The 26,616-nt window shown below is 35.1% G+C and overlaps 1 protein-coding gene across 1 annotated transcript in view; it reads right to left on the bottom strand.

Moving 5' to 3' along the window:
- utp20 (UTP20 small subunit processome component) overlaps positions 1-26,616 on the bottom strand; it is a 32,971-nt gene that overhangs the window by 5,344 nt on the left and 1,011 nt on the right. The window contains exons 4-53 of the mRNA XM_073838589.1: positions 26,047-26,179; positions 25,785-25,973; positions 25,592-25,673; positions 25,377-25,514; positions 25,144-25,299; positions 23,946-24,092; positions 23,707-23,841; positions 23,547-23,624; positions 23,286-23,464; positions 23,072-23,206; positions 21,853-21,941; positions 21,635-21,740; positions 21,383-21,533; positions 19,603-19,665; positions 19,364-19,522; positions 19,206-19,282; positions 18,876-18,955; positions 18,525-18,792; positions 18,263-18,445; positions 17,358-17,448; positions 17,188-17,273; positions 16,021-16,146; positions 15,740-15,906; positions 14,313-14,521; positions 14,073-14,216; positions 13,772-13,851; positions 12,528-12,760; positions 12,298-12,442; positions 11,454-11,541; positions 10,191-10,334; positions 10,050-10,103; positions 9,809-9,961; positions 9,556-9,711; positions 9,325-9,465; positions 8,384-8,521; positions 8,166-8,305; positions 7,984-8,072; positions 7,596-7,903; positions 6,602-6,741; positions 6,283-6,439; positions 5,319-5,417; positions 5,073-5,240; positions 4,835-5,001; positions 4,606-4,747; positions 3,347-3,463; positions 2,919-3,089; positions 2,708-2,836; positions 1,572-1,682; positions 1,401-1,480; positions 1,235-1,304 (exon numbers count right to left, since the gene is read on the bottom strand). Coding sequence (XP_073694690.1) covers positions 1,235-1,304; positions 1,401-1,480; positions 1,572-1,682; positions 2,708-2,836; positions 2,919-3,089; positions 3,347-3,463; positions 4,606-4,747; positions 4,835-5,001; positions 5,073-5,240; positions 5,319-5,417; positions 6,283-6,439; positions 6,602-6,741; positions 7,596-7,903; positions 7,984-8,072; positions 8,166-8,305; positions 8,384-8,521; positions 9,325-9,465; positions 9,556-9,711; positions 9,809-9,961; positions 10,050-10,103; positions 10,191-10,334; positions 11,454-11,541; positions 12,298-12,442; positions 12,528-12,760; positions 13,772-13,851; positions 14,073-14,216; positions 14,313-14,521; positions 15,740-15,906; positions 16,021-16,146; positions 17,188-17,273; positions 17,358-17,448; positions 18,263-18,445; positions 18,525-18,792; positions 18,876-18,955; positions 19,206-19,282; positions 19,364-19,522; positions 19,603-19,665; positions 21,383-21,533; positions 21,635-21,740; positions 21,853-21,941; positions 23,072-23,206; positions 23,286-23,464; positions 23,547-23,624; positions 23,707-23,841; positions 23,946-24,092; positions 25,144-25,299; positions 25,377-25,514; positions 25,592-25,673; positions 25,785-25,973; positions 26,047-26,179 — 6,791 coding nt within the window. The remainder of the gene's footprint in view (positions 1-1,234; positions 1,305-1,400; positions 1,481-1,571; positions 1,683-2,707; positions 2,837-2,918; positions 3,090-3,346; positions 3,464-4,605; positions 4,748-4,834; positions 5,002-5,072; positions 5,241-5,318; positions 5,418-6,282; positions 6,440-6,601; positions 6,742-7,595; positions 7,904-7,983; positions 8,073-8,165; positions 8,306-8,383; positions 8,522-9,324; positions 9,466-9,555; positions 9,712-9,808; positions 9,962-10,049; positions 10,104-10,190; positions 10,335-11,453; positions 11,542-12,297; positions 12,443-12,527; positions 12,761-13,771; positions 13,852-14,072; positions 14,217-14,312; positions 14,522-15,739; positions 15,907-16,020; positions 16,147-17,187; positions 17,274-17,357; positions 17,449-18,262; positions 18,446-18,524; positions 18,793-18,875; positions 18,956-19,205; positions 19,283-19,363; positions 19,523-19,602; positions 19,666-21,382; positions 21,534-21,634; positions 21,741-21,852; positions 21,942-23,071; positions 23,207-23,285; positions 23,465-23,546; positions 23,625-23,706; positions 23,842-23,945; positions 24,093-25,143; positions 25,300-25,376; positions 25,515-25,591; positions 25,674-25,784; positions 25,974-26,046; positions 26,180-26,616) is intronic.

Genomic DNA, 26,616 nt, shown 5'->3' with positions numbered 1-26,616 from the left:
TTTAACTTAAATAAAATACATATTTTTCAAAAATTTGTCTACTTGGCAAGGCAACTTTTTTTTTTTTTTTTTTTTTGCAGTTAAACTATGTACTAAAAACTAAAATAAAAACGAATAAAAAACGTTTTGATGGTATTTTTGAATTTTGTTGCTGTACTGATCTTTTTATTGAAAAGCACTTTGTAATTTTGTTTTAAAGGTGCTATATAAATAAATATTTTTAAAACATATACTGTATGTGTGTCTCTTTATATATACATAATAAATATACACAGTACACATACATTACATACACAAACTCTTATTTTGAATGCGATTAATCACGATTAATTGATTTTACTTTACTTATTTTTAGTCCTTAAAAGAATATACGGTAACACTTTACAATAAGGTTCATTAGCTAAACATTAGGTAATGTATTAACTAACATGAACTAACCATGAGCAATACATTTGTTACTGTATTTACTAATCTTTATTAACATTAGTTAACGGAAATACAGTTGTTCATTGTTTGTTTACGTTAGTTCACACTGCATTAACTAATGTTAACAATTTTAATAATGTATTAGTAAATGTTGAAATTAACATTAACACAGATTAATAAATGCTGTATAAGTGCAGTTCATTATTAGTTCATGTTAACTAATGTGGTTAACTAATGTTAACTAATGAACCTTATTGTAAAGTGTTACCGAATATACATTGCCAACTAGACTTTAAAAAAAAAATTAAATAGATTAATTAAATTAAATTTATGTTTTTACTTAAATAAAAATAAATAAAAAATGTATGAAAATTAAAACTAAACTTCTAAATTAGTACTGGCCAATGATTATTCGTAATTATTTCGCCTCCAAAATAAAAGTTGTGTTTGCATAATATGTGTGTGTACTGTGTATATTTATTATGTATAAATACACACACATGCGTGTATATTTTTAAGAAAAATATGTTGTATATTTATTAAATATATTTATATATAATATAAATATAAACATACTGTATGTGTGTCTCTTTATATATACATAATAAATATACACAGTGCACACACATATATACACAAAACCTTTTATTTGGGATGCAATTAATCATTGCCCAGCACTATTCAAATCTGAATAAAAACTACAATAGTATCTCAGTAATACTAAATAACACTGGTAATATTAAGGTTTCTTTCAACAATGTTAATACGAGTATTGCACGACCATTTCAGCCTTTTTTTGTTACATTACCTTAGGAAATTGCTGGAAAAGGAAGGCCATCAGCTCCAGGGCAGACTGTCTCCCAGTGTCATATTCGTAACTGAGAAGAGAATAAGAAAACAAATATTTTAATTTGCCTGACATGAGCAAAAACAATTCACATCCATCTGTTATTAATCAGACGCTCTAAACTTACGTAAGCTGAGCAACTATGAATTCAAAATGATTCTTCAGTTTTTTGCCCAGTGGATAGTCCATCAGGTACTTCAGGTAGATCTGCGGTCACAGCACAGGACAGATATTAGTCTGATGATAGTAGCATAAAGCATTAACCTGGATGATGTTAATGATGAAAATCCTGACTGACCTGTCTGCAGCGCATGCGGACCTGTTCGTTTGACCCGTCGATGGCAAACTTGGCCACTTTTCTCATAACATCCTCCATCTCACGCACCACCAGTTTCTTGGAGAGAATCGCCTGCAAGTCAAACAAACCCAATAATTTCCATGATGGTTCGATGATTACTGGAGGAGGATTTCTGAAAACCTTTTTGATTAACGGTGATTCACTAATGTCTGACTCATTGATATAAAGAAATCATTTGCTTGTGAATAAATTTAATACATAAATATAACATTTTACTTAAAAATATACATTTGCATTTCAGCTAAAATTTTAGTAATTGTGTTAAAGTTTTGTCATTTTTATTAGTTTGTTTTAAGCATGTCTATGTAGTTTTTATTAAATGTTAGTTTTTAGTTTATTTAGTTGTAGTTGTTTTAAAACGTAAACTTAAAACAAACCAAAATAAAACAAAAATGGGCAAAAAGTAACAAAAATAGGTAAGTGTAATTTTAATATCACTGAGATACTAATACAGTTTTTATTAATATGTTTTTTATTTGTTTTGTTTTTAATTTAAACTTTAGTTAGTTTTAGAAATTTAGTTGTGCTTTTGCCATGTTTGAGTTTTTTTTTTACATGTCTATGTAGTTTTTAATAATTTTTATAATATGTGACCCTGGACCACAAAACCAGTCTTAAGTCGCTGGGGTATATTTGTAGCAATAGCCAAAAATACAAAGTATGGGTCAAAATTATTGGTTTTTCTTTTATGCCAAAAATCATTAGGAAATTAAGTAAAGATCATGTTCCATGAAGATTTTTTGTAAAATTCCTACTATAAATATATCAAAATGTAATTTTTGATTAGTAATATGCATTGCTAAGAACTTAATTTGGACAACTTTAAAGGCGTCTTTTTTCAATATTTAGATTTTTTGCACCTTCAGAATTAGTTGTATCTTTAACTATACATCAATGGAAAGCTTATTTATTCATCTTTCAGATGCATAAATCTCAATTTCAAAAAAATGGACACTTATGACTTTTTTTGTGGTCACATATTTGCAGGTTTTCCTTGAGCAGCATTAGAATATGCCTCGTCTGACAAAAATCTGTCTCAGATGATCAAGTCAGTCTAGATGAGTAGGTCAACTCACCCTCAGGAGGCCGAATGCGGTGGCTTGCCTCGAGTGATCATAAATGTCCTCCTCAGCATATCCCAGAAGCACTTGCAGCTGTGTTTCGGTTAACTGCTTCTTCGTGCTGCTCACCAAAACAGTTATGGCCTATACAGAACATTTCATGCTGGATTATTCAGATTTAGACTTCAAAACGACAACATGAGATTGCGGTGAGGGTCTCTCGCACCTTAAAGCAGTTCTGAACCAGGTGGAAGTTCTCTCCACGGCCGGCTCCAGCTTTAGAGTAGTCCTTCAGCAGGACAAAGAGCTGCTTGGTCAGCTGTTCGTAATTCTGCTCCACCGCCGGCAGAGGAAACTTCAGGATCCAGATAAAGGTCTGCAGAGCCTCTGTAATCACCTAATGAACACAAAAGTTTAGCATTATTAATATCTCTTTAATATCAAATGTATTAAGACGTGTATGGCTTAATATAATGTAAATGATGCCCCTTACTAAAATATGCTGTAGAAAACCCATGAAAGATTACATTAATTCAAAAATCCATATTTTGGACTGGGGGGCGAAATTTTTTTGCTGATGTAAAATGGTTGGCTATTTTTACCACAACACATCTCAGAAAATAAAATACTGATACGATGCCGGGCAGGACAGACCTTTACATGCATGGAGTTAAGACAATCCAGGAGAAGAGATACAAAAGGATCCAGCATCTCCTTTACTGACGGAACAGATGAGTTGATCTTTGAACTCTTCAGACTGCAGTAAAGCAACTATGGAAGAGACATTTTGGTGGTTAAAGCAATACTGCAACAAAATATTTGTAAAATATTAAGTGGTTTTCAAAGTGCATAAGAAAAATGTGAAAATCAATTTTTATTAAGCAAGGATGCATTAAATTGATCAAAAGTGACAGTTTCTTGATGTTCCTCGACAGCAAATCAGCATACTAGCAGTTCACTTCCACAACAAAAATTTACAGATAATTTACTAACCCCCTTGTCATCCAAGATGTCTTTCTTTCTTCAGTCGATGAGAAATTATGCTTCAGGATTTCTCTCCATATAATGGACTTCAATGGTGTCCCAAAGGGATGCAGCTTCAAAGGGCTTTAAACGAAGGGTCTTATCTAGCAAAATGATCTGTCATTTTTGAAACAAACTGACAATTTATATACTTTTTAACCTCAAACGCTAGTATTGTCTATGTCTGCGTAAACTCAAGACAATTAGGGTATGTCGAAAAACTCCCCAACTCGTTTTCTTCCCCAACTTCAAAATCGTCCTACATTGCTGCAGAAGAACCAACCCAGTGAACACACAAAGATCATCAAACTCCCTTTACAAAAAATAAAAAAATAAAACAACAATGTAGGATATTTTTAAAGTTGAAGAAGAAAACGAGATGGGAGTTTTTCGACATCCCCTAACTGTATTGACCCAGATATTTACACAGACTACGCATGCACATTGCAGAGACGAGACAAGATGAGCATTTGAAGTTAAAAAGTATATAATTTGTTAATTTGTTTAAAAAAAATGACCGATCATTTCGTTAGATAAGACCCTTCTTCCTTGGCTGGGATCGTTTAGAGCCATTTAAAGCTGCATTTAAACTGTATTTTGGAAGTACAAACTTGGGGGCACCATAGAAGTCCACTATATGCAGATAATTCCTGAAATGTTTTCCTCAAGAAACAATTACTTTTTGACTGAAGGAAGAAAGACATGAACATCTTGGATGACAAAGGGGTGAGTAAATTATCTGTACATTTTTGCTCTGAAAGTGAACTAATCCTTTAAGGATCATGTGACACTGAAGACTGGAGTAATGATGCTGAAAATTCAGCTTTGCATCACACGTGCGATTTCTGCTTGGTATTGAACATTATTTAAATTCCAAGGATTTTTCTTACACTTAGACCTGCTCCCACTAGGATGTGCATGTTGGTTTTGTTGTTAATGACAGCTTTTGCGCCTCCTCTCTTAGGAGTGGCAGGCAGCAGTAAACAGCTTGGCGGAGGCAGGCGAGGATCTGGAGGTGGAAGTGGCTTCTCTCTGGGTGAATACAAGATGTGAAACTGTTAAAATCAGATTTGATTAAACCTACTCTAATGCATTTCTGAATGCATGTGTGTGACATACTTGTTTTTGCTGGTAATGAGCGGCAGACTCTCACTGACGAGTCCGTGGCAGAGCAGTAGGATGGACTGAGGGCTCATGCTCTTATTAAGTAAGAGTCCTGCCACAATTTTTTGAAGCACAGAATTCACTCGCCTCGACACCTTCAGACTGGCTGTGTTTTCCAGCATCTACAAAGAGGAAGACCAGATTAGTCTCTTGAGAAATCCTCAGCCTCGAATGTAGCTCTTTGCTTATTTACCTCTTTGAGTGGCAGGATGAGGTGAATGACGCGCTCCTGACTGCAGAACTGGGCGAGGAGCTCGTACGAATCAGAGCTCTTGCTGTGACGGGCCTCCAACACTTTGGAAACAATTCCTTTGATGTCTTTCTCCTCGGCTACAGCCCCAAATAACTCATTGTTGAAGATCTAGGATGGATGTGGAGAGTTAGAGCATAAAGAGTATGATTGTTTGAAATTATCATTGAAATAATAAGTGCTGTTTACCGAGATGAGCATGTCCATGCATGGGTCAAGATCCCCTCCGGTCAAGGATGGTTTTAGGATGGAGAGCAAATGGTACACGGTGAAGGTCAAAACATGGACCTGAAAGAACAAATTATACATGGGTTAAAGACATGCCACTTGTTTAGTTTGGTCCATTTATTCAAAACCACATTCAAACAGTCAAAGACATACAGTCAAAACAAAATGTATTGAGACACCTTCAACATTTTTCACATTATCACAGTTTAGAAAATGGTAATAAAATATTACAACAACTGTGGCGTAAAAAGAAAAAACACTAAAGCAAAACATGGTCAGGTCAAAGCGTCTGAATTAATTTCTAGTCCCAAATTTTTTGCAATTTTACTGGTACTCCACTTTATTGGTATATGTCGTAGTTTACATTATTTTGCTATCCTCACCTACATAAATTATCTAATGTGTCCTGCAGCCACTAGTATAAAAAAAGTAAAAAAATGGTGGTGTCTGAATAAATTTTGGTTTGACTGAAACCTGAAGCAGCATTCATTTATCAATTAAGATTTATTTTGATATGTTTTGCATATCAATTTTGTTTTGTAGGCTGAAATTCTTTGTCATAAGTATAGTAATAAATATATAAAATATTAAAAATAAAATGTCATGCATGCTTTTTAAATATTATTACTCTTTATTAAAATTACATTCATATGAATTGTCTAGCAAAAAGCTATATTACATTATTTATGACAAATTCATTCATGCTAAATCAAGTAACCCTAATAGAACTTCCAAAAAAACAAAACAAAAAAAAATTATATTTTTTCTTTTTAATGCCATGCCAGCTTCTACGCTAATAGTGAAAGCAAAGTTTAACCAAAAATAAAACTAAAAAGATGTTTTAAAGTTTTATCTTGAAAAACACTTTTAAAAACATTTTAGAATATAAAATGTTTTTTCTTGCATCATAAAGACAATATTTTACCTGATAGCCCTTCACTAAGACCGTTTGCATCTCGCTGAGCAGATAATGTAGATACTGATGCCCAAGCGTCTGTATGATCTTCACCAAAGTGCTTCGAGCGATATCACGGATCTCCTGGAAACGGCTCCTCAGGTGGACGCACACTTTCAGGAAGATGCTGCATATAAATATATACACATATATATATCGACATCAAATTGAGCCTAACTTCACAACTCAGAGGTTGCATTAACTGAAAATGCTGCACCATTTACCTAATGTTTGCACCAAAAAACTTGTGATCAATCTCTCATACACTCAAAAAAACGAGCAAATATACCCAGGCAAGTTGGCTTCCATGACTTCCTTTGGCAGAGACTTCATGAGCTGAACCATGGCGAATGCAATAGGTACCCTGACCACTTCTTCATCTTTCACATCCTTAGACTTCACGGCCTTGTGCTCATCATCTCGTTTAACCTGCAGAAACAAACATTGATGTACAATTAGTTGATGCTAAACATCTCTTTCCATTAACACTTGTGGGATTATAGCAGTAAAAAAAAACAAGAGCATTTTAAGACCAATGAAAAGAACATTTAAAGGCAAAGTTCACTTCCCAAACAAAAAATAAAAGTCAACATTTATAAATGTCAGTATTGTAATTTACTATTGTTCTGTAAAATAAAAGAAAAAAGTAACACAAAATAACAACAACCGTTACAACAGGTATATTAATACATTTATTATAACATTCTCCTCTGCTCAGCAAGGCTGCATTTATTTGTACATTAAAAACCCATGCCTGATTCAAGAAGGGGGTCTTAAAATGGCCAAAGAATATTATTTTACTAAGTTATTAATTTTAAGTTAAATTGCGCTTTGTTGGTAGGCTATAATGTTTAAAATGTTAAAAATTTTCAGTGTTAAATAAATATTGTTTAAAATATTGTTTTTTGTAATTTATGTTTTTCTTTAAAAAGCAAGACAAAACTGTAAAAAGCAAATATTGTCTATTTAATTAATGCAATGGTGAAAAAAATTTGGCAAAATACATGGGGGAAAAATACGAAAAACCGTGTTTGGTAATGTGTGTAATTTTGTTTGGCTTCAGCCAAGAATTTTCATTTCGGTGCATCCCTAATACTTGTCTGTGCTATCTATTCTTTTAGGCTACTGATTCATTACAGAACAAGCCCAAACCCTAATAGAATCAACTGTGAGTCTTCAATTGTCATTTACACCCTTTGTAGACTTCAGACAGCAATACAGTCCACTAAGAGCTTTTAGTCTTGTTCTACGTAACTCATTAAGTATTATATATGAGCTCAAACCTTCGCTGTGAGGCACTTGTGAAGTTTAGGCAGGACGGTCTGAGTGACCGTGTGATGAATGGTGGAAACAAGCGCCTCTAAATCCCGTTGACTCTGTGGAAGACCACTGTTGACGACAAGAGGAACTTTATTCATCTGATTCTCTTTGCCTTCTTTTGTTTTTTTGGGGCCTTCCGTCTCAGCATCTGTTGGCGTGGAAACGGCTGCTCCAGCCTCTTCGGTTTCCATGGCATCTTCAGCATCACTTTCATCTGTGTCCATGGTTTCCCCTGCCACGTCTTCAGCTTCTTCCATCACAACACTGGGCTCTGAAGTTGATAATTCACATTAGTCAAGTTAAGCACTTTTTTGGTTAACACGTTTAATGTGGCTGTTGTGACAATCTCACCGCCTGTCTTTTTGTTCTTGGCTGCCTCGATTTCTTTACTGAGAGTCTCATGGTCAAAGTGGAACGCATCAAGAACAGTCAGCAACAAGCTACATCAATGAAAAGAGTCAGAAAAATCAGAAAAGAACAAAAACATCATAGATTTGCGTAAAAGCACAAATGCAAATGCACCAGAAGTATACCTGACAGCCAGTTTCTGCTCAATTATTCCGGTTTGTAAACAATGGACGAAGTGTTTGAGGTAATACAAGTACTTCGACCAGGTAAAGCGTCTGCAAACAGCACCAATAACTTCCACAGCGGCTGTTTTCATGGGTTCGTACTGAGAACACAGAGAATTTATCAGTTTCAAACACAGTCAGCTGACGATAACCGAAATATAACCTGACTCAGTACCAACCTTCAGCAGTTTTTCGTCAACTAGAATGATCATGGCGTAGGGCATGATGTAATTCTGCATGGAGCGTGAGGACATCACAATCTTGCCCTCGGTCAGCTGCCGGGCGAACTTCCTTAGTGCTCGACCCCTTCTGTAAACCTAAAAAAAAAAAAAAAAAAAACATTTCTTCATTTTTTAAGTTTTATATATATATATATATATATATATATATATATATATATATATATATATATATATATATATGTGTGTGTGTGTTTGTGTGTGTGTGTGTGTATATATATATATATATATATATATATATATATATATATATATATTTATATTTAATTTTTATTTTCATTTGCTTTTTCACTGATCATAATTTAAATATTTAGTTAAATAGTTTTAATTATTTAGTTCTTTTTCATTATAATTAGAATAAAATAAAACATCTATTTAAATAAATATTTTTTAAAAATGAAAAAAATGTTTTTTAATATATATTTATTTAAATAGATGTTTTATTTTATTTTATTTTAATTTCTTCCTATTTTAGTTATTTTTCATTATAATTTTAATTACTTCTATAAAAAAGGTCTTTATGCATTTGTATGCATATATACACAGACATACATACATACATACATACATACATACATACATACATAGAAGCTTAATGTGTTTATTTTCGTTTTCAAATTTTATATGCGTTTTCATTTAATTACTTATATAATATACAATGCTGATTTGCTTTTTCATTTATATTACTTATATAATATATACTGCTCATTTTTATATTGTATGTAGCTTTATAGATGTTTTATTTAATTTCACCTTAATTTCTTACTATTTTAGTTGCTTTTTCATGATAATTTTTAATTACTTACATTAAAAAAATAAAAATGTTCTCTTTTTACGTATTCTTTAATGCATATCTCTTTTTTATGAATGTCTTTATTTACCTGTATGTGCTTCATATGCTCAAAGAAATCTGACTCGAGATCGGTATAGTTCGTCAGCTGCACCAGTTCACGGAAATCCTTTTGGTTGGGGAAAACTTTCACCAGGCAGGCCAGAACTGTAGTGTAATCATTTCGTATACTCTGCAAAAGAAAGACAAAAAAGAAATGCCCATGAAATATACACACTGCAGTGCTGTATTGCACGCAAACTAACATGTCAGTGGTTTTCACCTCAGTCTTGCTCTTCAAACCCTTTTGAATTGCAACCAATATGGTGCTCTGCACAATCTCCCTGTATTCCACCTCTGGGCATCCAATTTCAGAGAGCTGCGTTATTATGGCTGACAAACACATGGTGGCACTGTCTGCCAAAGACATGTCGCCGATCTGTCTCGGAAAAACACCAAAAGCATTTTAAACTGAATGCAGCTCAACAAACAAACAGAAATTTAGAGGATAACAGTAACATCACAAGAACGGTCACCTCTATAGAGTGGAAACAGTTGTGCATGATGGCATTCAGGTATCTCATATCCAAAGTGCTCATCTCTTTAATATGCTTTATGACCTTCTGGAAGGCCAAGAGACGCACGTCAAAGTAAATCTCATTCAGATGGCGGCTATCAAACGCGTTGAGCTGGAGAAGAAATGAGAGACAGTTAACACAAAAATAATTGTAAGAAATAAAACTAAATCTGTTTCTGATTGCCTCAATGAGCCCTCACCTCAACCACGACATCTGTGATGTATGTCAGTTCACTGTCCATCTCTGACAGAATCTGCACAGAGAAATGTTCAGCCAGTTAGAAAGAGTTTTGAAAAAAAAACAAAGTGGTGTTAAAGTGCCTGGAAATTCAGAAACAGACCTGAAATGCTTCACACAGAGCTTGGCGTGGAATTCTGTCTTGGATGATGGAGAAAAGCTTGCTGAGAGGCTTGAGGAACATGTTGGGATCTGAACATTGTCTCAGCAGGTTCTTCACCGTGCCAAGGATGTCCAGCTGTGTTTCCTAAAAGAAAAACAAGGAAATGGCTATCAAATTAAATCTTTCGACAGATATAATGCAGTAGCAGTACTATAACATACACTAGTGTCAAAATGTTTGGAATAATTAAGATTATTAGAAGTTTTCGCTCAACAAGGCTACATTTATTTAATTAAAAGTACAGTAAAAACAGTAACATTGTGAATTACTTAATTTAAAAAATATATTTTTAATTTAAATATATGCGACCCTGGACCACAAAAATAATCATAAGGGTATTTTTTTTATTGAGATTTATACATGATCTGAAAGCTGATAAATAAGCTTTTCAATGATGTATGGTTTGTTATGATACTAGGACAATATTTGGTTGAGATATTATACTATTTGAAAAATCAGGAATCTGAAGGTGCAAAAAAATAAATAAAAAAATCTAAATATTGAGAAAATTTCCTTTTAAGTTGTCCAAATGATGTTTTTAGCAATGCATATTTATGATAGCAAATTTACAAAATATCTTCATGGAACATGATCTTTACTTAATATCCTTACGATTTTTGGCATAAAAGAAAAATCAATAATTTTGGCTCATACAATGTATTTTTGACTTTTGCTATAAATATACCCGTGGTTTTGTGCTCCAGGGTAACATATTTTAAAATCTAATTTACTCCTGTGAAGGAAATGTGTTTTAGGATGGAACATCATTTATTTGAAATGTAAATCTTTTGTAACATCAACTTTTTCTTTTTTATTTAATTTTATTTATTTTTTGTTTTCACTTAAATGGTAATTAAGCAGCACAACTGCTTTCTACATTGATGATAATGAGAAATGTATCTTAAGCAGCAAATCAGGATATTAGAATGATTTCTGAAGGATCATGTGACACTGAAGACCAGACAAATGATGCTAAAAATTCAATTTTTGCATCACAGAAATGAATTACATTTTACAATATATTCAAATAGAAAATGATTACTTAAAATTGCAATAATATAATAGAATATTGCTGTTTTCAATGCATTTCTGATCAAATAAAAACAGCCTCAGTGGCCAAAAAGACTTATTTTAAAAACACTGAAAAAAATATATATAAAATAAATATAAAATATACATTATTTTCTGGCTTGAAGAGTGTACCTGAGCAGTCCTGAGTTTGTGAAGGTAAGGCAGAAGCAAACCGATGAGTGTTGAACTCTGTTCTTTTTCAGTCACAAATCTACTGATCCTGCAACAGAATGAAAAACATTAAATTAATCCTTTTTTTGCATATTTTACTTCACAGAATATGATGCACACAACTAGATCTCAACTTGGTGGGCCAAACTAGCTTGCAGAGGTTACTGAAGTACCAATTAAGGCCCATTCACAGCAAGAATGATTACTATAACGATAACCATATGTGACCCTGGACCACAAAACCAGTCATAAGCGTCATTTTTAATTTAGGTTTATACTGAATAAACAAGCTTTCCATTGATGTATAATTTGTTAGGATAGGACAATATTGGTGATACAACTTTTTGAAAATCTTGAATCTGAGGGTGCAAAAAATTCAAATATTGAGAAAATCACCTTTAAAGTTGACCAAATGAAGTTCTTAGCAATGCATATTACTAATCAAAAATTAAGTTACGATATATTTACGGCAGGAAATTTACAAAATATCTTCATGTAACAGCTTTAATTAATTTCCCATTGATTTTTGGAACCATGCAGTATATTTTTGGCTATTGCTACAAATATACCCGTGCTACTTAAGTTTTGAGGTTCACGGTCACATCTATCAAATGCTCAAGTTCTATAAAGTCATTGGAATTTCATTTGAAAATATCATTCTGAAAGTGATTCCAATGATACATTTCCTCTCTCGTTCACAGTTCTCATAGAAAAAGAAAGATTATTAAATTCGTATAGTTCTAGTTCTTGATGCGAGTGGCCCTTTACCAAGCCTGTGTGTATAAACAGATTTATATGGACATACTTTGAGAGGATGTTGAGCTCTTTCTTGACTTGAGCTTTGAATTGCGTCTTCTTGAGGCGTTCAGAGTTACACACGACTCTGCTGAGGTACTTCAGCAGTGCTGGGATGTGAGGAAGGAGCAGACGGCAGCCGATAGTCAAAGAATCTACCCAGAGAAGAGAAACAGAGATGTGAGATATACAAAAAATAATGGGTCCTCTAGCATAATCATCAACACCCTTGATGGCTACCTGATTCATCACAGGTCTGATGGGGTTCGGGGATCACACAGTCGTTCACAACCAGCACAGATTCATTCTCCTTGGGTTCATAGTCTGGAGTGGTCAGCAAGGTCTCGGCTATATCCACCACCATGGCCGTCGTGACGGCAGACAGGTTTTTGGAGAAAAACAAAGCGAATACATTACGCAGGATGTCATATTCAGGGTGGCCCGGTCTCTGCTTTGCAAGCAAAGGGAAATATCTGACAGGGAGAAAAGAGAACATTTATATTATAGTAAGACTGCATTGCTATAACATTTCAAATCAGCGATACAATTATAAAAATGGCATCAATCATAGCTTCAAGTCAAGTCACATTTATTTAAATAGAGATTTTTATAATACAGAAAGGAGCTTCACAATAATGACACATCGTGGTAATCTTGTGAACGTGTCGATTGACACAGAAGAGAAGATATTGTTAAAAGAAGTGGTTATTTTTGTTTTCTATGCACACAAAAAGTAGCATCATAAAATTAGGGTTGAATCATTGATATCACATGGACTATTTTATTGATGTCCTTACTTACTTTCTGGTCCTTGAACAAGGCAGTAAATCAGAAAGGTCTTGATTTCTTTAAAAATGCCTTAAAGGATTAGTTCACTTTCTAGAAAATTTTTTTACAGATAATGTACTCGCCCTCTTGTCATCCATGATGTTCATGTATTTCCTTCTTCAGTCATAAAGAAATTATGTTTTTTAAAGGAAAACATTTCAGGAATTTCCTACATATAGTGGACTTCTATTGTGCCCTGGGTTTGAACTTCTAAAATGCAGTTTTAATGCGGCTTCAAATGATCCCAAATGCGGTTGTAAATGATCGCAGACGAGGAAGAACGTTCTTATCTAGCGAAACAATCGGTTATTTAATTTTTTTTTTACAATTGATATACTTTTTAACACTTGTCTTGTCTTGCTCTGCCTAAATTTTCTTTCCTGTTCAAGACAGGGTATGTTGAAAAACTCCTATCTCATTTTCTCCCTCAACTTGAAAATTGTCCTACATTGCTGTTTTACCATTTTTGTTAAGGGTGTTTGATCTTCTTTGCATGTTCACTGTGCAAACACTGGGTCGGTACTTCTGCAGCGATGTAGGGTGATTTTGAAATAACTTTTGAATTTGATGGAGAAAATGAGATGGGAGTTTTTCGACATTTTAAATTTTAGGGTTCCAATGTGCCAAGTCAACAAACCTGTGTTCAATGAACTCACCTAGGATTTTGGCTCCACACAAAGATGACTTTCAGAAGGGGTGTTGGTGCATACGGGCTTTCAGTGGATAGAAGACACACCTAATAAACAAAAAACAACTGGGGTTAACTGGGTTATGCACTCCAGTCTTCATTTAAATATATTTAGAACCTTAAAATTGTCAACAAACATTGAGTATAAAAAAGGAATTTCATAAAAGCCTCTTTTGAAAAGAGTGCACAACTTACATAAATTACAATGAGCCATACATTTTCTGATTTTAAATGGTTTATTAAAGCTACTGAAGTTCTTATGCACACACCTTAGGCCACACCACAGCTTGAAACACTGCATCAATCTCATCTGCAGTAAAGCTGTAAGACTCAAAGCCATCAAAGAAGTCTTGAATGCGTAGAATCCCCAGACGCCGCAAGTTCTTCAGAGGATTGAGGAAACCTGGCCTGAGCTAGAGGAACATCAAGAAGAGTGAGCTTTTGAGATCAGCGTCTACAAAAAAACAGATCTAAATAGATTTGAGGATGGTTTTCTGCATTCAGCTCACCTGCTCTCTGTGATCCAGTATGTGTGACACTGAGGCTGTGATACACAGCAGCATCTGCAGGATTTTGGGCAGATAGAGGTGCATGAGATGGCCCATTTCCTGGATGAGCATTTCCATGGTGTTGAGCAGGCCGTGTTGGCGACCCACAGGGAGAACAGCAGACATGTTCGTCTCGGCTACGGCTCGTTCTACTGCTGCCAGACATCCTCCTGTGAGCAAAAAATTATGCATTTTCTGTTGTAAGTTCATGCATGCTTCTCAATAAATGAAGTTTATTTATAAATATCCTAAATGTTGAGAAGGTGGTCCAAATAATGTGACCCTGGACCACAAAACCAGTCTTTAGTTGCACAGGTATATTTGCAGCAATAGCTAAAAAAAAATCATTGTATGGGTCAAAATTATACATTTTTCTTTTATGCCCAAAAATCATTAGGATATTAGATACAGTGTTGTTTTCGTCAACGATGACGATGACGAAATCATTTCGTTGACGCCACTTTTTTTCATGACGATAACGAGACGATGACGAGATAAAAATGGCTCGTTGATGACTAAAACATGACGAGACGTGTGTGAGTTTTCGTTGACGAGACGAGAATAGACGAAAATGTTAGTGGGTGGTCCGTCAGACGTTTAAAATGCATGACATTTCCGCTTATTGTGCATGCCAATTAAAACTTAAAAAGTATCTGACGCTATGGCAAGCCGTTTTAGCATTAAATACTCTTTGCTATACTAGTATGGCAAGCCGTTTTAGCATTCCATCCTTGTTTGTCTTTTATGTTCTAAAACATTCCTTCATTATTGTAATTATTGGTGAAAATAGTCGATCCGGAAGCTCACATTGTGTTGAACTATAGATCTGCTATTTTCAGAACTTATAAGTGACACTACCCAACAGCAAAATACTTACTGACCTACATTAATTTGTTAAAAGACTACTTTTTTCCCTTTTTTGACTAAAACTAGACTAAAACCTTTTTGACTTTTCGTCGACTAAAACTATCACATATAGAAGTGACTAAAATTTGACTAAAACTAAGAAGCATTTTAGTCCAAAAGACTAAGACTAAATCTAAGATGGTTGTCAAAAACAACACTGATTAGATAAAGATCATATTTACTTTGTAAATTTCCTTCCGTAAATATATCAAACCCTATATTTGGATTAGCAATATGCATTGCTAAGAACTTCATTTGGACAACTTTAAAGGCGATTTTTTTTTTTTGCACCCTCAGATTCCAGATTTTCAAATAGTTGCATCTCGGCCAAACAATGTCCTATCCTAAAAAATGTATCCTTATGACTGGTTTTATGGTCTGGGGTCACATATATTATCTCTAATATCTAATGAATTGCCAATAGGTGTGTATTTAAGTGATATGTGAGGATGTAATAATTGTAATAAGCTTAAAGTCAGTACCTTCAGCATGATGACAAACAGGCTCCAGCAGAAGATCTATAAACATGCCCATCTCCTCTGGCTGACAGGCTGCCAGGAAACGCAGCACTATGGAGGAGCGTGAAATTGTGTTCCCCTTACCCTGGAACTTACTGCCAACCCTAGTGCGCATTCGCCCATATAGTATCCTGCAGGAAAAAATTAAAGAATACTAATTGCAGGCACATAAAATTCACATTCAGAGAAGAAACAACAGGGGTGCAATGATGTTATCAATATGCACTGTGCATCTACACACATACCTCATTAGCATTGGAATAAGTTTGGGTCTGTGTGACGGAAGTACCACGGCTCCTTCCTCTGTGATGTTGAAATGAGCAATCTCATCTTTAAAATGCTTGTCATCCAGAAGTCTCTCCAGATTCTCTCTGTAAACAATGAAAAATGGACAATCATTTCGGGCCTAAAACAAAGCTTTGGGGAACACCGCAACTGCAGCAATGTTTAACTATAGCCTATAGCTATGTCTAGATATATTACGTTCCAAATTTAAAGTTGATATGAAAAAAATTAAGGTTCCTGTAAAAGTTTATTCAGAGCGTTAAACCACAAACAGCTACCGGTGCCAACTCCATAGATTTTTTTAAATGCATTTTTCTGTCACAAATCTCAAAATTTCTGTCAATTTTGCCATCAAATATGGAATCATGAGACTCAGACATTCACAATATGTTTTTCGTCAAGATTATAAAAAGTTTTGATTATAAAAGACTGTAATGCATTTTGTAATATGACACTTGACACCGCCGCTAAGGGGAAGGAGATCGCCAAAAGATTTTAAAGTACCATTTTCCATGCTAATGCAATGTCCGATTTTAAAACGGTTTTCACAGGATGATTTTTGGACTTTCAAATTATAAATAAATTATTATTTTTACTAAAAAACAGCTGGCAAGCATCCCACAGGTGGGAACGTGATAGTTAAGGGGTTAAAAAATATTTCACAGTACGGCTTTAAGCTGTCATATTAATACACCCCAAAAATAAATAATAAAACATGTCTACACATCTAGAAAATGTTTGAAACTTCTTTAAAGCATCCCTCAAAGCAAGTTTAAGGTTGGAGAAAAGCTCTGATAACAGGCTTAAATTTAGGTCAGTGAGGGTTGCCTCTAGGTATTTTTTTCCCCTCCTTAAAATGACAAAACTGGCTCAAAGTAACCCAGAGATGTGAAATGAATATTATAATAGACTAAAAGACTTCCTGAGGCAATTGGTACATTCCGGTATCTCAGCAGTGAAAGTTAGTAAGGTAACCAAAGAAGTGTGTTGGAAGATACCATCAGTCGCTGTTCTGGATATAAAGCATTCTATTCATAAAGTGACCTAGTTTCTGTAAGATACAGAGTTATTACAGAAAAAGAAGAGAAGGGACAGTGTATTTTGGTGCTTTGTGTTGGAAGACTTACTTGTAAGGAAGAATGTTCGGGTCTTTGTATGTCATCAAACAATCCAGTGCTATTTTCTGGATTTGTTGGTCTTTATGGCACAAAAGCTGTGGGTTTAGACAAAGAATTAGCCATTCACAGAGTATTAAATAGGCAAAATTATCTTTCACATAAAGATGGGAAAATCATACCTGGGTGTACAGTTCACGTAGTTTTGGCTCCATATATAAAGCTTTTGGGTTGTTGAATTTGGAAAAGACCTTCAAGTATGCAATGAGCTGCCTGTAACAAAATAAATGCATATGTGGACAAGAAACAAATGAATGTTCATTGGTGTGGTACAGTGGTGGCCAAAATTATTAGCACACTAGTATATTCACTAGCATTCTCATTGTACAGGATTTTTACACAAGTGCCTAAAACCTTTAACAGTAGTGTGACTTTGCAGGTAGGTTTCTTAAAGCATCTTGGAGATGTTTCTGATATTTCCTACTGACACACTACAGCAAAAGATAGAAATAACTGACTTAAAACCATTATTAGCTGGTGAAAATACTAGTTTTTTAATCACTTTGGCCAGCAGTGTATATTAGGCACGTATATAGTAGGGGTGGGACGATAAATCGTTGCAACGCAAATCGAGAAATGATTTAGCATAGTTTTGAGCTTAGTTTTGAACAGCAGATGGCACTTAGAAACAGCCGTGCTCTGCTTGTTTCCAAATCCTTACACGCACTTGAACCTAAAATAACCATTCATACAATTCGAAAACGTTGAAGCGAATTACAAGGGTGCTCACAGTGGGCTGTGTTTACATTAATTTTATGTCATAAAAGCATTTTGAGCCAAGGTAAAATTACATGACTCAGCCAAATGCACAAGTGCTCTTCAGCGCTCTTCTTTGTAAGCGTTTGCGTGTGCAGACAAAAACTAGATTAGAGTGCCATCTGCTGTTAAAATCTAAGCTCAGAATCGATTCCAAAGAGAATCGCGATGCATTTGGAAGATCTCAGAATCGATCCACGAATCGATTTGTCATCCCATCCCGAGTATATAGTGTGTAACCAGAACAGAAAGACAACTGTTCATCTCTTACGTGGCGGCTGCTTTTCTAGGCATCTTCTTTCTTGGTTGTTTGGAATCCTCTTCCTTTTCTTCATCTTCTTCCATGTCTGCAACTACCTCTTCACCCATTTCCTGCTCTGATGACTCGTCGCTCTTCCTCTTCAGGAGGTTCTGTGTGGGAGCCACCTGCAGGTCAGCTGGGTAGAACACGTTACTGTGAAGGCAGAGAAAAGCCTGTTATGGAGAACTTTCTATACAGACAAATAGGCTGACGACACAAAGCTCAAACACACCTGACAAAGCGCAGCAGCAATGGGCTGAGCTCTCGGCTACGTGGCTCCACTCTGTCGGGAAACTTGGCCATTGCTTGCCAAAGCAGACTGCGGAAGTTTGTGAAGTCCGTCCGGTCAGTGGGATTCAGTACGTGGTCCAGCTCTTCCAGAAACAAAACTCCCACATCCCCGCTTTCAATCACGCAGGTGCCTGGACCTCGGAGCTGCTTTGCTGCTTGTTGTTCTCCGCCTCCCTCCTCATAGTCATCATCTGGCTCAAGCTCTTCCTCTGAGATTTAAGATTCAAGCATTTTAAAGACTAAAGACCAGGGAGAAAGTGTAACAGGTCAACAACTCAGTTAAAAAACTCACCAGCTAGAGCAGCAACCATCTCCACATGTTCATAATAGACCTTCCAGAATGACTTGTTGTCCATTTCTTTTGCATGGTTCCTGAGCAAATGAAAACATGTTAAACCAAGGCACAAATAATAGATAAATAGAAAACACTGTTGGAGACACAAGGGGCCTCATTTATGAAAGTAACGTACAACAGAAAATTGGGCGTATGGTCATTTTTATGCAAAACTTGGAATTTAATAAACAATCTTGTGTACGAAAGAGGATATAAATTGTATAATGACCGCATTTGGTTTATTTTGATTCTTTTAATGTGGCCCAAAGTGAGCATATGTGAACTTACACCAACAGCTCCATAACTGGATCCCAGAGAGGTCGGAAATTGATAAACAGCATTGCAATGAGATAACGAAGAGGAACCTATAAAAAAAACCACACACAAACATCTGTAACAATGTTTTTCAGAAATAATTCAATATTTGAGTAAAAGGCATTAGCTACCTCATGGAAATCTCCCTTGGGCAGACAGGGCTGCACCAGGTCATGACGGAGTTTACGAAGATGTAGCAGTTTCTCCCTGTAGTCCTGCACTGTGGCCGGGACCTGCTCTGCCTGCAGACACACGGCAAACACCGTCTGCACATCTGAGCTCTCCTCTCCCTGTAAAAAAAGACAGAGTTAATAAACACGTGCATGTGCTTTTCACAGTCATTGCTGTTGAAAAATCTCATAAATGTTACCTCTGTTGGTTTAGGAAGATCAGCCTCAAAGTTTGACATAATTCGGAGGGTCAGCAAACGAATCTGTGAAGGATTAAAAACAAGTGGAACTAGTAAAATCTACAGGGTTTTTACAGATATGAACAAGTGAAATTTAAGACTTTTTAAGACCTTTATATGCAGTACATGCAGCATATGTAATATTTAATGTGTTCAATGTGAAAAGAAAACTAAATTTCAAAACTAAAATGTCATTAATGATATTTATTACTACAATATACAGTGAACTTTCCATATCAGCAGACAATATTCCACACAAAAATATTTTTATAAGCAATATTTTCATCAGTGTTCAACTTTACCATACTTAAATCAGCACATTTTTTATTTACCTATATAAAGGCCTATTGTTTTTACTTTTTAAATGTATGCATCATATTTCATTTAGAATCAACAAATTCTATATTGTTACCAGGCAGATTAAATAATTTACACTGCAAAATTACAAGTGCAATAAATAATATATAATTTATAAGATTAATGTTTTCAATACATTTATGAATTTACAAGCAAGAAATGTTTGGGGGAATCTTAGCCATTAGGTCCGTCAGACCAAAGGTTTTTTAGCGGTAATGTGACCAAAAATATTTAAGACCCATCGAATCTGAATTTAAGACATTTTAAGGACCCCCGGACACCCTGATATATATTTTCATAATATCAGGGTCCACAACTCAACTTCAAGGGTTCAATTTTTTTAATTGATATTTATACATAAATAAGCTTTCCATTGGTGTATGGTTTGTTAGGACAATATTTGTCTGAGATAAAACTATTTAAAAATCTGGAATCTGATGGTGCAAAAAAAAATCTAAATATTAAAGGAACAATCGTTTTGAAACCCATTCAGCCATTCTCCTGTTCTGGCTTTTAGCATAGCTTAGCATAGATCATTGAATCCTATTAGACCAATAGCATCGCGTTCAAAAATGGCCAACGAGTTTCCATATTTGTTGTATTTAAAACTTGACTCTTCTGTAGTTATATCGTGTACTAAGACCGGTGGAAATGCAAAGCTGCGAGTTTCTAGGCTGATAAGATTAGGAACTACACTTCCATTCCGGCGTAATCGTCAGGGAATTCTTGCTTCTGCTTCGGCCATATTACGGCAGCAAACTTCCTTGACTATTACGCCGGAATGGGAGTGTAGTTCCTAATCTTATCAGCCTAGAAAATTGAAGCTTTGCATTTCTTAGTACACGATATAACTACAGAAGAGTCAAGTTTTAAATAGGACAAATATGGAAACTCATTGGTTATTTTTGAACGCGATGCTATTGGTCTCATAGGATTCAATGATCTATGCTAAGCTATGCTAAAAGTGATATCGCCAGAACAGGAGAACGGCTGAATGGATTTCAAAACGGTAAAACTCAACTTATTAACTCGGGGGGAGTTGGAGAATGAGCCCATTTCCAAAAAAAGTGGAGTGTTCCTTTAAGAAAATTGCCATTAAAGTTGTCCAAATGAAGTTCTTAGCAATGCATATTACTAATCGAAAATTACGTTTTGATATATTTCCAGTATAAAATTTACAATATATCTTCATGGAGCATGATCTTTACTTAATATCCTAATGATTTTTGGCATAAAAGAAAAATCGATCGTTTTGACTCATACAATGTATTTTTGGCTATTGCTACAAATATTCCCGTGCAACTTATGACTAGTTTTGTGGTCCAGGGTCAAATATGTGCTATTCCCACTTAACAACACCAACCCTCACTGGGCTAAACCTCACCTTAGAAATGTTGGAAGAAAAATTGGAATGTAGTATCTGGTACAACTCGAGCAAAGAATCATGGGACAGCTCAGCCGAGCAGCCATTGAGTGCCAGTCTGGTGTAGTACAGATCGCCTAACAGCAGCGCTGAAAGATCAGTGGGGTGTTTCCTGTAACGAACACAGGTAAAGATGTATTTCTGTAAGTTCCTAATTTAATAAACAAAGTCCATTTTTTTAGAATGTCCAGATGTAAATACTGAAGCACATACTCGATGACGTTTCTGACCAACTCTGTAGGCAGGAGTGACTGTAATGCTGCCATCTCCTTGAAGCTGAGCAGGGTGCTTAAAGCCTGTCGGGCTACAAATAGCCCTCCTGAGGAGACATAAGAACATATTAGAGACAAACTACATCTCACAAAGTTTAAAAAAATATTAAAGCTTATGACTATGTAATGAAGGCTATCATTCACAGACGCTTAACCAACCTCTCCCCAGAGTCTCACTGCAAACCTCCTGCAGCAATCTGTTTAGTAGCGCAGTGACGACTGGTATAACAGCTGATGCTTCTAATGGCCTGCAAAATATTTCAATTGTTGCACATTTACACAAATACCAAACTATACAGAAAAAGACCATTAAAGGACAACAAATAATATATCTCAGATCAGCTAAGATCACCTATTGAACTAAAATAAATCAACACTGAACTAACTTGAGACTACTATCTTTGATTGGTTCATTACTAATGAACTGCATCATTCAGACTGTTTGAACTAGACTGAATTAACACTGAAATAAACTGAGCTAAATAATGACAGTATTGTCTTACAGCTGAAATTCTCATTTATTTAATAATTAATGAATTTGAACACTGTTTTCTTTTTTATTACTGTGAAACTGCTTTGAAACAATCTGTATTATATAAGGCGCTTGACTTAAAGGTGAAGTTCACTTCCAGAACAAATATTTACAGATAATTTTAAAGAGATACGAGGTTTTTTTTTTTTTTTAACTGTCTTGAACCGAAATTCACACAGTTTACACAGAACAGACGAGCATTTGAGGTTAAAAACTATATAAATTTCCATATTTTTTAGGAAATAACCAATCATTTAGCTTATCCAGACCATTCTTCCTCGACTGGGATCATTTAGAGCCATTTGAAGCTGCATTTAAAATGCATTTAGGAAGTTCAAACTCGCATGCACCATAGAAGTCCACTATATGGAGAGTTTTTCCCTTAAAAAAAACAATTTCTTTACTACTGAAGAAAGACATGAACATCTTGGATGACAATGGGGTGAACTTATCTGTACATTTTTGTTTTGAAAGTGAAATTCTCCTTTAAAGCAGGATAAAATATCATAAAAATTAGGTTATGTAAAAATACTGATCGGGCTGAGGATGCAAAAGATTACATTAATTTATGCAGTATGCTATTTAAAAGGGATAGTTAACCCAAAATGACAATTCTGTCATTATTTACTCTCTCTCAAGTTTCATTTTTCTGCTGAACATAAAAGAAGTTATCCAGACAGATGCCGGTAGCCATTGACTTCCATGATATTTTTTCCAAACTATGGAAGTGAGTGGCTACCGAAAACTATTTAGAACAACTTGAGGGTGAGTAAATGATGACAATTTTAATTTTAGGGTGAACTATCTCTTTATCAATCAAAGGATTGTGGGTAATTTTGTCTTTACCTGACATGCGGAAGAAGCATCAGTGCAGCCCAGGGAGGGGAAAGGTCAGAGAGCGGCTGATCGGCAGGAATGTTTATGAGAGAAAGAATCTGCTGGGGAACAGAGACTGTCTGGTCTCCTTCAGGTCCAGTTGACCTAAAACAGGGTTTAGAATTTTACATTGTATTCATCTATGAATTCTTTTGTATTATTGAGTAGCTTTTTCATCTCTTACCTGACAGTCTGTCCATTGAAGACCAATGGGTACTTCTCAAAAGCCATGGAGCCATCAGTCGGGGGCGGAGCTTTGGTCAGAATCAAACCAACCAGAAGCTCCAGTACCAGCAGTTGGTTTACAGAGTCCTTTGTGCAGAAGAGCTGCTCCAGATACTGCAGCAAACTGGGCAAGACCAACTAGAATATCATATGGGAAAAATTAAAGAGTTAGAAGTTGATCTTGAATGATAATCCTACTGATAAGGGGGCTTATACTGACCTGCTCAAACTGTTTCATGTTAAACATCTCTTTGGTAAAAGTTAATATGAGGTCTCTGTCCGTGCCGCTATTGAAAACCTGCGTGAGAAACCATAAAGTAAATGAGGTCAACAGGAAATCAGACTGGACAAACGTTTGTGTCGATGTACATTAAACAAACCGTTTTCACTAGCTCAAGGATGCTGCTGAGAGGTAATGATACATTTTCTCCCATCAACAGAGCAAAGACCACTTGTAAAAGCAGCCTCTGGCAGGAACAGGACAGTCCTGGAGCCTGAAGTAGCTGAATAAGTGTCTAAATATTACAAAAAAAAAAAGAAAAAAGGTATCAGAGATGCAATAGAACTTAATAAGAAAACTTTGAGTCTTTGAGTGCTACAGAAACACACACATACGCACCTCACAAACAGATTGTGGTTTTGTGATCTTTGCTCCTTTGCGATAATCCACAAGTGTGTGGTAGATGTACAGAATCCTCTCCAGGTGCTCATTAGCCTGATCGGCATTGCTTGTCTCTAACTTTCCAAGAACTTCTTTTAGAGAGTCCTGCAAACCAAAATAAATATGACATACACATATGTATTGACACCCCTTTTTTATGTATATATATTAAATTTGGGATCAGTAAGGTTTTCATGTTTTTTTAAAGAAGACTTTTCTACTCAGCAAGGCTGTGTTTATTTGATTAAAAATACAAAAAAAAAACTGAATTTGAATTTGAACTAAAATTGAATTTATTTGTGTCATGCAAAGCTGAATTTTCAGTATCATTACTTCAGTCTTCAGTGTTACATGATTTTTCAGAAATCATTCTAACATGCTGATTTATCAATGTTTGAGCAACAGTTGTGCTGCTTTTTTTTTTACCAGTGATACTTTTTTCAGGATTTTTGATGACTAAAAGATCAGCATTTATTTAAAATAGAAATCGTCTCTAACAATATACACTACTGTTCATAGTTTGGGCTCAGCACATTTTTTCTTTCTTTCTTTGCTTGAAAGAAATTAATACTCAAATTCAGCAAGAATGTGTTAAATTGATTAAAAAAAAAAAAGTGATAGCAAAGGTCTCTATTTTAAATAATTGCTGCCCTTTTATTCAAAGAATCCAAAAAAAAAGTGTTTTTCCAACACTGATAATAAATCAGCATTTTAAAATGATTTCTGAATCATCATGTGACACTTAAGACCGGCGTAATGGCTGAGTCAGTTTTGCATCACAGAAATAAATTAGATTTTAAAGTATATTAAATTACAAAACTGTTATTTTAAATTGCAATAACATTTCATAGTAATAATTTCATAATTAATAATAATTTCAAATATTTCACATTTTTCCTGTTTTTTTAATCAAATAAATGGAACTTTGATGAGCATAAAAGACTTCTTTAAAACAACATTAAAAATTGTACTGACAAACAAATAAGTTTAAACATTAGACAACTAATCCATCTGGTCAAGGTATTTGTCTATTAAAAGACGCTACTATAGCAGGCATTTTAACACAAGTGCATAAAACATTAATAATGATAGCAAAGTCAATATTTTACGATTTGTCAGACAAGCTTAATTTTAAGATACATCTTTTCTTTCTTACTTGTAAGGAGTCCCACAGGACCAGCAGGTTTTCTTTCTCAACATAGTTGGCTGAAGACTCAGCCATATGATCCAGAGCTTCCTTAATTAAATCCCAAGGTAACTCCACATCCTTATCAGCTGCTGGGCCTAGTTTCTTTAACACCACCGGAAGAGCCTGACAACAACAGTACTGTTAAACACTGACAACCAAATGTGAATTGTGTGATGTTTGGTTCAGCGATGTGATCTCACCCTAGCGGCACAGGAGTGGAACATGTGACGGACTCCTCGACACATCTCAAAGATCAGCTGACCTGCTCCTTTGGCCTTCTGAGGGTTCTCAGACAGGTTGGAGAACATGAGCGTGAAGATAGCATCAGGATCAGGCGCCTGCGGGACATGAGAGACACGTTAGATTTGGCAACAACACAGAAGACAAAGTGAAAATAACCTGAGATGTTAAAGACCTTTCTCATCAAGAAAGAGAAGCTCTCAGCTGCAAAGTTGCGGATGTGTTCCTTCTTGTGCGCCAGGAGTTTACTGTAAATACTGATTTAGAAAAGCAAAATTATACAATTATACATACTTTTATGGAAGCTTGTTTCCATAATTGTGAGTTCTTTCTGCAAGAAAAAAAAAATGTTATCTGGTATTTCTCACGTGTAAATCTTGGCCATATCCTTCACCATCATCCTCCACAGGAATTTGTACAGGTATGACAGACTTGTGAAGGCCCATTCCAACACCTCAGTGTCTTGTGTTTCCAGTATAGATGTGATGATCTTGAAGAAGTCGCAGAAGTGAGGGTAAAAGTCCATCTGGAGATCACGAGCCAACTGAACTACAAGACTGAAAGTAACAGTGAGGTTAACATCATTTCACCTGCCTGCTTATTAGAAAGTAAAAACTAGGAGGAACTCACTCTAGAAGAGGCTGGTAAGCCATGCTGCTCGTCGCTGACAGGTGGGTTTTCAGACTTTCCACGATAGTGTTTTGGTGAAACACCAGCATGTTGAAAGACTGACATTTGCTTGACACCTCTTGGAAAAACTTCTCTGTAAGAACAAACGATTAGATTAATACTCAAACCAAATCACTTTAATGTCACTACACCATAAACATGAGAGTAACCTTCAAATTATCTTTTGTTTTTATATTTTCCATTTGTGTTTTTGTCCTTTTTTTTATTTAGAGGTTGCTTTTCATGTTTGTTTTTGGTTTATTCTTAAAATATTTCTATTTTGTTTTATTAATTTTTATTCCAGTCTTAATAAATGTGATAAAATGTGTTTACTTTTTAATATTTTATTTTTGTTGATATTTAAGTAATGGAACTATTTTTAAGATTTTATTTAACGATAACAACCCTGACAGATAGTGACGATATACAAGATCTAAAAACACAAAATAAATTCACAGCACATACAATATCCTCAAAATATATTGCCATTTTAAACAGTCACAAAATATGTTACTTACTGAAGTTTTCTGT

Source organism: Garra rufa, chromosome 4, assembly GCF_049309525.1.
Source record: "Garra rufa chromosome 4, GarRuf1.0, whole genome shotgun sequence".
Classification (NCBI taxonomy): domain Eukaryota; kingdom Metazoa; phylum Chordata; class Actinopteri; order Cypriniformes; family Cyprinidae; genus Garra; species Garra rufa.
Note: the sequence above shows the minus strand (reverse complement) of the source record. Positions and strands in the feature narration are given on the sequence as shown.